This window comes from Xiphophorus couchianus, chromosome 4 (genome assembly GCF_001444195.1).
Source record: "Xiphophorus couchianus chromosome 4, X_couchianus-1.0, whole genome shotgun sequence".
Classification (NCBI taxonomy): Eukaryota; Metazoa; Chordata; class Actinopteri; order Cyprinodontiformes; family Poeciliidae; genus Xiphophorus; species Xiphophorus couchianus.
Window position 1 is genome coordinate 29697737 of NC_040231.1, and position 12481 is coordinate 29710217.

General features: G+C 40.3%; 1 protein-coding gene across 1 annotated transcript in view; it reads right to left on the bottom strand.

The window, feature by feature from the left end:
• The window catches only part of itfg1 (integrin alpha FG-GAP repeat containing 1), a 167348-nt gene that overhangs the window by 15844 nt on the left and 139023 nt on the right, over positions 1–12481 (bottom strand). Inside the window, exon 15 of the mRNA XM_028014996.1 lies at positions 4881–5005. Coding sequence (XP_027870797.1) covers positions 4881–5005 — 125 coding nt within the window. The remainder of the gene's footprint in view (positions 1–4880; positions 5006–12481) is intronic.

Consider the following 12481-nt stretch of genomic DNA (forward strand, 5'->3'; position numbering starts at 1 on the left):
AATAAATAAATAAATTTCCATACTTATTCAGATTAGAAAATAATCCGGTCATATTACAGTCCATGTAGTATTCTAATTTTAGAATTTTTATCTACATTTATAATAGAAATAACACTGAATGAAGACAGTTTAGGATCAAGAGTTGCCAGAGCTACAGTTTATGAGCTCAGCGTAACCAGAGGCAACGGGGGAAATCACATCAGTGACCCCAAGACCATAACCGCGCTCGGAGCTGGAGGGATCTTTAACATATCCAGTCTGGCAGAATATGGAAGTGCTGCTGCTCTTTAATTGTGGTTCCCCATTCCTCAACACCAGAGCGGGAACCATATCTCGCAGCTATTTTAAATAAGCGTGCAGCGAAGGCGTTGCTTTTTTAAACGAGAAAAAGCACACTCCTGCCGCCAGCCGTTGTCGCTTAGCTCTCGGAAAGCGCCAACCATTGGTGGCGACCAGTGGGGGGTGGAGGAGGGCTGGGCGACGTTGGAGGCGAGTCAGCCTCCACTGCTGCTGTCTGGGAGCAGATCTGATCTGGCTGTTTGGAGGAGGAAAACCTTCCCAAATCTTCAGAGAGAGAGAGAGACGGTCTGGTTCAAAGCCAGGGAAAGTAGCGGCGCTACCAGAGAGCCGACGGAGGCAGATTCAGACAGGACGGGTGAGAGTGACAAGGACTGATTAGTGAAGTAAACCACTTGGAGCAGCAGAGGGAATCCCCTGGGTGGAAGATAAGTAAGCAGGAGGAGAAACACTCACAGAGGAAGAGGCTAGTAACAGATAGCAGAGATCAGATGAAAAATGGAAGACATTCAAGCACGTTTCACAGACCGTCCTCCTCAGGGACACAGCAGACAGAAACTGCTGTTAAAGACACACTCAATGCTATTGTTCACATCTGGAAATTTTGCACATGCGCACAAGGCTGGAGGTCAAAAAGACTATTCCTTTACTTGCCATCCACAGCCACGTTGCTGCAGTAGAACAACTCAGTTAGCTAAATGAAACCTGGAGATGTAGGTATTATTAATTTAGCGCAGTGCGCCACAGCAACGGGAAGAATAACGCAGAAAAACAATAGAAGAATTACTCTAAAACCACTCGCATTATTCTTGTCTTTTCTCATTCTGAGCCGTAGAAACTGACTGACAACAGCTCCACTGGCTGACGGAGCGGACATTACTACCAAGTGAGTCCTCAGACACTTCAACGTTATTCACCGCCTAAAAACACACAAACATTTCCCACACGAAGAACAGAACATTCAGTCCGTTACATAATGTTCTCATGCTTGACGTTAGCTCTGAGATGATTAATAAGTGATCATCTGAGCACAGCAGCAGCAGCAGCAGCAGTTTAAATCAAGCAGGGGTTTAATTTTAACACCCGTTTCTCTGATTATCTGTCACAGAGTTGGTGTTTGGGTCGCCTTCCTTTTTTTTCTACAAGCTGAACAGAATCAGAATCCTGCAGCACATCTTAAGGATGTCAACGTCAAGCTAGGAAAACGGACCTACTTCCCTCTCCCTTCATATTTTTGTTTTATGAAAACTTTTCAGTGACCAGTGAAATGCGATACCCTTGGACCTTATTATGTTGTTGTCATAGTTTTGACAATTAGTAGCAAAACACTGGGTCCCTTTTTCTTTTATATTTCATGCGTATATTTAAGATTTAGTGCATTATTTTGACAACTTGACAGCTAAAACCAATGGCAGCCATTGTAGGGAATCGGGTGCGGGGTCATCGTCACATCGCAACGTTTCTATAGGTGAGAAATTACAAAAGGCAGGGGGTGGGAAAGCAAAGACTGGATTAAATGTTCAGTGGAAGAAAAGTTGATTCAACGACAGCTGACAGCTGAGGTTGCCGGAGTTCCAGCTTAAAATTACTGGTAAAATATATTTTTCTTTCCCGGTCAGATGGCTCTATCATCGTTGAGTTTACGGTTCAAAGATGAAAATGTTTTCACTTGAGGAAAACAACACCGTTTCTCCTAAAACAAACATGAAAACAATCCCATAAATTGAACGTAGAAATGTAAAATATACAAATGACCACTTTCACAGATTAATTTCACATCACATTAACGGTTTAAAATTGTTTTATAGTTTACGGATTTTTTCCGTCACAAAAGTTCACTGTTTATTACTGTTAAATGTGGAGATATTTATTACTGCGTAGATCAGAAATCAGGGACGCAGATAAACAGACAGATTAAACCTAACAAAGGCATCAAGAAGGCACAGTGGAAAGGATTCATAAACATCGTCCTCTCTACAGCGGGACTCGGCTTTTCCTCATTAAAGACGTTGTAGATTTAATGAAGTCCCTCCACTCTCCAGACCCTCTGACTGGTGAAAAAAAGCCCACTTTGCATAATAGACTGCATCTTTAGGCCTTCATTAAGACACTTTGTAGAAGGAATGTGTAAGGAGGAGGGAAAATAGGAACACGAGACGATCTAAAAATGTATAGGGATTTTAAAAAAAGGGGACTGAAAAGAGGGACAATAAAGCAGCCTGGTTAAGCTGAGAGTTTTTGGGCGCATTACGGCTTCAGAGTTTGTCGGACTGAGTCATCTGCAATTTAAATGAGGAAGGAAGGTCTTGACGAAGACCTTGGTGCCACGCGGGAGGGGGGGAAAAAAAGGCTCCGTTGTTCCGAATATTCAGAGCGACAAGTGTACTGGGAGAGGAAACAGAGCCGGAGATGGATGTGGCGACGGGGAGGGAGCCGAGCTGAAGAGCGTTGACATTTATGGGAGTGAAGCAGAAAAGTGTGGGAGATGAATACACTTCATCAACACAAGCTTGCCGTTGTTTAGCGTATTAGTTTTACATTAGCGCATCGTCCGACAGGATGCAGGATTGCTTCAGTGGTCATCCATGCATCGTGGGCTTCCAGAGATGTTAAAGATTTGTCATAAAGGATGTGACAACATTGAATTGTTGGCACTTCTGAACAGAAATGCACTGATAAGTTGATTATAAACAATGTAAAGAATTAGTCTCAAAAACAGCAAAAAAAAAAAAGGTTTTAAAAATCCTAAATGTATCCATAAGGACAAATGTACAAATCTGGAAACATTTCTTCCTGTAAAAACTAGAGTAATGGTGTAGAAACGAAAGGTGTGCCAGCCAACCAACGCTCTTACTTTGAGTCTTTTCACACCTGATAGTTCAGAAGACTCGTTTTGATTAGGGAACAAACTTGCAACATTTGTGCTTTTGCACTGTATTGGGTCAAATGAACCAAACCCTTTAAAAACCTGTTCCACTCCTCACCTGTGGTGGCGCTGAACTTAGAGCTACTGAAGAAAACAACATGAAAACTTCAGGAGAAGACACGTACTTTCATCACAAAATGTAAACAACAGTGAAGGGTGGTGAGATTTTAGCGGTTGTATAATTCCACTTTTGTCTTTAGTAAAACTCCAAGAACCATTTCTCCCGCTAAAATGTTTGTTTTGGTTGTATTTACCCAGAATACCTTGCGTTATAGTCTGCTTTCTGTGTTTGGGTTGATCTCTAGCTGTTTCTGACATTATTAGCTAATAGTCAGGATAATTCCCAAACAGCACAGGGATGTACTGTATTCAACCCTAAAGCAAACCCCAAAGGTTTGGGGGACTGGACTTTTGAATAATTATTGCTTTTCTGTTTGAAGTACATAAAATGAGATCATTTTGGTTTTGCTTTCTTAAAATACTGCAAAGCGGTGATTTTCCCTAAAGGTTATCAAACAATTTCATGTTTAGATCTGGAAAACGTTCCATGTCTCCTGTATTATCCATCTCCCTCAATGTGTCTAAATATATTTCAGTTCTGCAACCCTTTTTTCTTTTAAAATACAAATTAAACTCTCGAAAGTAAACCTTTTAACACCTGGAATGAGGCGGAGGCAGAAAACATGCCTCTTCTAAAGATGTGGCCAAACACAACTTATGACTAGTGAAAATACGTCGCCGGTGCTCATTAAGGAGAAGAAGCGAAGGTAAATAATGTGAGCGTTTAGGAAAATAATCCATAAATTGATATCAGAAATGGAAGACTGGAAAGAAATCCATACGGATTGTTGCTGCGATTTAAACTGGGTCCAGCTGTTACACACACACACACACACACACACACCCCACACACACACTTAGCGTTTAAAAGATGTGGGCATGGCACCTTTCTCACATTATCTAATGAGCTGCTCTCATTAGCAGACATCTTGTTTGAACACATTTCCTGACAGCTGATACAAGGCATCACATCTCTGCATAAACAGCTGCAAAAGAAAATGTGGACCAAGCTTTAAATGATGGCAGAAAATTCAGACTGTTCTGATAGATTCAGCTGTTTCTGCTCTGCGTAGCAAATAAATAAACAGAAAGACGTTTTGATTGTTTTTATTATTTTATGAAAAAATCTAACATCCAGCTCCTTGACATAAAAAAGCTGAGTTCGGAAACAAAAACTTCTGCTCTCCGCCTGTGACTTTGAAATGCTAAATGTTTTCATGAATTATTCTATGAGCTGATATTTTCTTGGACAGCTTTTTGGCTCTGGTTATCGCCGCCCCGCGGCTGTTTCTCCCCCCTCACACTGAACTCAATGCAGAGACATAAAGTGGCAGAGACACGCATGGCACGCAGCGCTCAAAAAGGACACAGGCTCTTCAGAAATAACTCAATTTGGAGTTTTAACTTCAGCTTTCGTGTTACATTGAAACTTGCACCTAGGCGTTTAAATCTGATGTTTTTTGAGCTTTTTTAAAAAAATCTTTACGTTTTTCTTTTTCTGCTCAATCACAGACGATAATCTGTTCAACTAGGCAGCCTGTATTTGTCTTCCCCCTCTCAGCTCCCCAGCCTCCATTGTGTCTTTAAACATCCTCACCGTTTCTCCAGACCTCCTGGGAATGCCAACGAAGAGGTGGTCCAGAAAGTTGGCGCTGCGTCCGAGGCCCAGCACAGTGTAGGGCAGCTGCAGGGAGAAATGAGCCGACTGGCTCAGCTGACCAGCTGCAGGGAAACACAGAGAGAGAAGCAAGAGTTGTAGATTTTTATGCGGTTCCTTTTAGAAACCCGTGAAGCGGCGGCTGGGATGAATTCTCCTCACAGGTGCTGCAGGCGTCTATTGAAAGACGGTGAGTCATGCAGACTCTGCAATTGTCTGATTTTAACCTACTGGAACCACGGAGAAAAAAACCAACATTTTTTTCTCATTTAATGAAATAGCTGAGCGGCTTTTTAACAGATGGAATTTGTTATTTGTGTTTCCATGGCCACCATGAATTATTAACTTGCTCTGCTCTCCAGTCTGTTTCTGAATTGTTGGAAAATAAACTAAAGTTAAATAGCAACATTCCAGCACACACACAAACACGCCCACCCCCGCCCACGCACGCACTGTTTTTAAATGAGTATTGTAATGAGTATTGTATTGTATGTTCATGCATAGTTAAGTTAACTGCCATGTTTCTGCTTCAATAATCATCTGAACTGCATCTGGCTTTATAGTGCTTAAAGCCTGTACAGTATAAATGCATGTAGAGTGAATTAATGAGAGTGGAGTGTTTCTTTTGTGTCTGATTTGACAGCAAAATGTTTTATTAGCTGCGGTGACCGAATGGAAGAGCTAAATTACACACACTAGTAATGCTAGAAATGTTTTGTATTGCAAACTCCACCCTAAAATAATGACCTAAGTTATTTTTCTGCCAAAAGAGGATTTAGCCCCTCCCCCCCCAAAAGTTTTAATAACTCTTGGGAAAAAACAATTACTTAAGCCATTATTTTAGGCACATTTAGACACATTATTTAAATAAATGTGTTACTTTATTTAATATGGTTGTTTTCAGGGGATATCTAATGCTTGACTCTTGTGGGGAAAAAAGCCTATAAAGACCCTGTTTATGGAAAGATACTTTTTAGGTTAAATAAATTTGCTTTAAAGATAAAAATGTGCACGTTCATTAAGTCTGAAGTGAACATTAAATTATTAATTTTCACTTCAATGAGGTCTGAAAAGGTATACCCAAATTAAACCAGCTGCTGTGCTTGAACAATTTGGAGTACATGCAAAAGCTCTGGTCTCTTTATGAAGATGACAAGCTAAAGTTTATATTTTTGCAGTCAAAAATACTTTAACTGTAAGTAGTTTGTAGCTATTACGTTTGTAACACAAAAAAATAAAAACTGAAAAATTTTGCTTCACCCAGATTTTTCATTTTTATTTCTTGAAAATGTACATTGAGTGTTGAATGTATGGATTGGGAAATACAATAAATCTGCAGAATAACGTATTCTGCTCGTGGATTTCAAGATTGATCAAAATAGCACAAAAAAGAAATGTCATTTTGGACATGTTTATATTTGAGGAGGTACAGGGGTTGTCCAAGTGTGCCATTTGGAGCCTCCAAATGGCACACTTGGACAACATCACTGATAGTGGAAATTACTTATAATTACATAAATAAAATAGCATATCTAGGAGGACCAGGGGGGTTAGTGTACAGTCACACCTCCTCCCCCTTCTTGCAATACTCTGTCCATCCGCCCCCCCTTCCAACACTCAACAATATGCTAGCCCCCCGAATCACATTGACAATCTGTGTAAAGTATTGAAAAAGTCTGCTCACATATGCTCTCCATCCAATCAATTTTCATAGAACAAACAAACATGTTGGTTTCTAGATGTGGAAAGCTGGCAGGGAAATATCCAAAAATAGTACAAGAAACGACCCCGAAATAACTGGAAACGACGTCTCTCTTTCCTGCCACTTCCTGATGATGTGCTGCTCTGTGTTGGTCTGTCAAATCAAATCCCAAAAGAGGGAATAGCAGCTTGTAGCTGCTATGTGAGAAAATGAGAAAAAGGTCAAGGGGTTTAAATACATCTACAAGGCAGTGTATCAATCAAACTGTTCCCCACGGAGCTGAGAGGAGCTGATCAATGTGGAAATGGATCTCATTCAACAGCAGTCATTCACTCTCTGTGCAACTTTCCTTTCTTGATGTTACGTTTTCCTTCCTTCAGATCAATCGTCATCCCAAAAGCTCCGACCCAAGTCATACATTTTAAAAGACATTGTCCCTGATGCTCAGCAAAACGTATGTATAACCTTTGAATTCGAGAAAAGCTGCAAAATAACTTCTAAAAAATAATTTTGGTAATTCTAACTAAGATAAAACAAAAAAAGTTTGGTCTGATTTAACTTCCGACGTTGAGATAAAAAATGTGTTTGCATCTTTTTACTCTGTGTATGTAAATATCTGGTTTCAACTGGATCTCTCCCTTTCATCTCCCTCGTGCTCCAAAAATGCTTTCAGCTACGAAACACGACGTTGTGCAACAAAGTGAGATATAAATACCTGGAAACAAAAAAGCTGAGATCCCGATCTGATGTTTCATAATCATGTTTTGATGTTAAGGGCGACTGTCTTACAGTGCAACAAACATCCAATCTAGCTGAACAATATGAAAAAAAGAGAAAGTTTTGCTCTAAATAATCGTCCTCTATTTACGTTTTACATGATTTTACGTAATGAGACGGATGAGAATCAAACGAGAGACCCTGGATTCTGACGTAGAGACGCATCATGAAGGATACAAATCAGCAGGAGACACCTGAGGCTGGCACACCTCTTTCCGTCCCGCCCCCACCTCCTGTTCTCTCTGTTCTCGCCAAGCCTTCTGCATTTAGTTCTTCTCTTTCAGCCTGTCCTTATCTCTCCATGTTCCCCCTGCTACATCACTCCGATTTGGCCTTTTGCTTCTCCCTCTTTTCATCCCTCCTCGCCGTCTCCTCTCTCGCTCCACTTCAGCTGCTGTATCTCGCCCACGCCACCCAACTCTGCCAAGTGCAGCCGACATAAATCAACCTCTATGTGGTAAACAAAGAGAGGGAAGGAGAGACGGAAGGGTGGAAGAGGAGAAAGCCTGGAGGCAGCCAGTGATCAGAACTAATGTGGATAGACTGCGTATTGCAGACCACGGGGGAGAACAACAGATAGGTTTCTAATCTATGCTTAGCCTCGGTTTAGATGAAGAAGAAAAAGAGAGGTTGCTTTCATTTTGGGTCAACTGAATTCGGACCATGTGAGTCCACCTCGGTCTTTGAAGGTCTTAGTTTTTGCCCCTGGTGTGTTACTTAAGTGGAGGCAAACCTAACCAGCGGAAAGTAGGCATACATTTGTAGTGCATCATTAACAAAACTATATACAAAAAAAATCAGCAAGATCAAAAAATGTACTTATATGAGTAATTTAGCTCAAAAATGAAGTCCATGCCATATATTATAGATTTATAATCTATAGATTTATAATCTATAATATATATGTTATAGATTATCCAACAGTGTCCTCTTGGACTAACATTTTTCAGAGTGACAGTTAAGAGGCTACGCTTCACAGCTTATTACAACCCAAAATTTGGTTTCTCAGGACTTTAATTTAAAAGAACTGCATCTACTGAAACATCCATTTCCTGTAGAGTATCTGCACTCAGTACTTGGTCAAGTTTACTTTTGCATGAATTATTGCGTCACTGAGGCATGGGATGGAGATCAACCTTTGCTTCTGCTGAGACGTAATAGAAATTTTGATTTTTAACCACTTGTAGCCATTATTGAACAGCAAACAGACAGGAAAGGTGGTGGAGAGAGAGAAGGGGAAAACATGAAACCAAAACCGTGAACAACCACGTCGAGGACTACTTGCTCTGAACATGGTGTATGTTCTTTCCTGACTAAGTCACTCAGTGCCTCCCAACCCAGGTTGCTTTGGCAGTCAAGTGTCCTTGACTTAGTTGTTGGATCTGGTGTCTCATCTTCCTCTTGACAACAGCACATAAAGACTTTCTAAAATCAGCTCAGACCAGTTTACAGGCTAATCAACAACAGTAACACCATGGTCACTGAACCACCTTTTGGTACCCTTGTCAAAGTGGACAGGTACCAAGCAGAGGAATAATGCCAGCATCTCTGTAAAGATCGTCAGCAGATGGAAGCATTAAGGACTTCCCAAGTAAACAGCTGTATTGACGACCAACACCAGCCAATGACATGATTCCCAAGTCATGACTCTGGACTTCAAGCAATTGGATTCTGCGCCTCTACAGCAGTGGTCTCAAACTTCAGTCCTCAAGGGCCGATGTCCTGAACCTCTTAGATGTCTCTCTGCATCAGCACAACGGGGTCCAATATCAGCTTGTTAGCAGAGCTCTGAAGAGTTTGACTGGACGATGGTGATGGTAGTTTGCCCTGCAATCGATGAGTTGCCAGTTCATTCCCCACTCCATTCATCTCTTTCGTTGCGTCATTGGGCAAGACACTTCACTCATCTTGCCTGCCTGTGGCAGTCAAAGGGTCAGGTGGCACCGGTGCATGGCAGCCCCAGGAAGCTGTGGCTACTATCCACTGTGAATGTGTGTGTGAAAGGGTGAATGTAGTGTTAAGGGCTTTGGAGTCCTCTTGACTTGATAAAGGCTTAATTCAAGTGTGTAGGGCAAGGGACACATCTAAAAGTTACAGGGACTCTGGCCCTCTTGGACTGCAATTTGAAACCACTGGTCTACAGTCTTCTTTCACACTTTCTGGAGGATTTGATTTCTGAATGAAATGAAAAATTTACTTTCATATGAGAAGAGGAGTTTGGACCACTCAGTAACAGTCTATTCCTTTCTCTCCTTTGACACGGTGAGATGTTTCTGACGCTGTCACTGATTTAGGAGCAGCTTAACACAACGACTGCAGCCCATGTCTCGGATAACACTGTGTGATTTCTCTTGAAGCTTTAGCCGCTTTCACAAAAACACTTCGAGGTGGGATTAAAGTGCCTTTTGCCTACTCCATTTTTTTGTTGTTGTGAAAAGACAGATGCAGCACAGGGGTAGAAGTCAACCTTTATCTGTTCCTTTCTTACTTGCCAAGCAAGGTAGTCAGAGCCAAACACTGGCAGCGCTGCAGAGTGCTGGGTTAGCTTTGTGGGTCGAAGGAGTGATGAAGTGTGTGTGATCACCTAACCACAGGATTTAAAATCCAAAGCCCCAGAATAATTTCTGCCAAAAGTAGAAGATTTTGAGAAATATCATTTAAATCTGAAGCATTTGCTCAGCCAACAAGATTGCCACTTTGATTTTGATTTTGATTTTTAGTGTTTTGAAAAGAATGGTGTGGGGGAAAAGAGAGCCATCCTGCACTGCTGGCTTGTTTTTTGATAAATGTAGCAGTGTGGGATATCAACAACTTCACTTGTGATTTATGAAGGACCAGAGACAGCTTAAAGGTGGCTTGTCTTGGTGGGTTTATGATGGAAATGTTTTGTGAAAATGGCTTCTGACTCCTGCTGAAGTCCACACATCGTAAAATCCCCCCTTACCTCTTGAAAGGATTTCACTCTATTTATTTAAAAAGTGCTATTATTGATTTTGAATGTGCATCTTTTCCATCTGCACCTTTTGCTATCACTCAACCAAGAAACCAAATTTTAGCTTTTCATTGGCTGGAACACATAAGCAGCCAATGAAACACAAATAACCAAATAAAATATCCATTTAATAAACAAGTTTACTTTTTGAATTGAATTACTGAAGTAAATGAACGTCCAGTGATGCCTTCAATGATTGAGATGGACTGGTTTGGTGTAAGAGCTTTATTTCTGTTTGGCTAGAGGCAGCATGGCAGCTCAGTAGTAATCACTGACTTTTTGAACTTTCATTGGACAAAAAGCTTTTCATTGGACATTTCTTTTTATGGTTAAAAATTTCTGCTTGTTTGGACTGTGTCTGCCTTCGCAGCTTTTCAGTGCTTCGCTGTGTTGCAGCGAAAGGGTGGCATAATTGCCTGAATTGCATATTCCCATGACAGAAACAGGAAAGAGACAGAAATATTGGCCATTTCCACAAAGAACTAGGTACGGTTTCATAAACACTGACATGTCGAGGGCTATACAAAGACCAGGCTTCCAACAAGCAATAAAGCTGAAACTCAGGGTGCCTGACATTTATCTGAGTGGGCAACAGAACAGAAACTGATTTTTACTTTTTATTAAATGGCATCGGGCAATTTCCTAATCCTTAAAGAGCATTGGGAGAATGCTTGATGAGCAACATAAGAGAGATAAAATCTGGTTTCTTATCATCCTATTAAGTTTAGCAGTCATGATGACTAAAGAAATGAATGTATCCCCCCAAAAATCTGTTTAATTTCAGCACAGCATGAGATTTAAAGTTAACTGGAAGCACACAAAGTAAAGTTTCAAAATTGTAATGAGTAACATGCTAATGATAAAATGTATCTAACACCAGCAGTCTGTCAAAGATGCATAAAGCATTTTGAACAGCTTCTTGATCATTTTAGGGAGGGCTGAAAAAGAGACAGTCTCTTTAAATTTGCTTATTACCGCCTCTAATTCCTAAGTTTCACTCTCTCTGCTGTCGTCCTTCTGACACTTTCCATGAGTTTGATGCTTTTAGTTGGCTTAACTTTGTTTGACCAATCTTCTACTCTATGATCCTTCAGCCGGTGTAGTTGATAAGTGTGTGATCCTCAGTCTTTCTGTAGCGAAGCAAAAAATCTGCTGAAATCAGTCTGTAAGCATGAACTCCAAACCTTTTCAACATCAGTGAAGATTGTGACGTCTCAGGGTCAGCAGCTTTTCTTAATTCAAAGAGCCACATTTACCACTGCTACAACAAAGAAAAATGTGTCTAGAGCAACAAAAGGCTTTGACAATTAAGGGAATTTAGCCAAATTTTATTTCTATTTTCAGATTTTAAAAACAAAAGTACATTTTTATCTATTATATCAGAGCAGGCTAGCTGAGTGCGTCCTTTCCAATAAATATGAAAATTGAAGAAAAGCTCATAACCCACGTAAAAACAAAATAGAGTAATAGTTTGAGGCTGATCCTCCCCATTAAATTACTTTTCAGGGTTTCTACTGTTGCTGGCCTTATGTTGTAAATATTCTATGCTGATTTAGCATAAAACACACAGAAATGTTAAAACCACCCTTTGTTATTCCATTTTTAATTAAAAATATTTCTAATATGGTTTTATAAAATGTTTAAACGTATGTCTACCATAATCTGACACGATAGTAGCACCTACTGCACCTGCCATCGAAAAATACTCTGAAAGACGACTCCCTATTCTGAGTTACTATAATCCTTTTTAACAACAATCCTAACAATTTATCAGTGGAAAAAGCTAAAACAAAACTTTCACTAAATTTGACACAGTATACACCATGTTCTGGACTAATATTCAGTAAACTGTAGGATACCTGTAGGAAATATTAGAAAATATGATCTACTATTTCAACTCTATGCTGATGACACTGAGCTTTATTTCGCACATAGCCTAAGAAAGCTAATCTGCTGCTAACATTACATGCTTGTCTTGAAGACATCAAGTGCTGGATGTCCAGTTATGCATCTTAACCTCACCAAAACTAAGGTAATTAGAACTGGCCCAAAAAATGTCAGATGTTATTG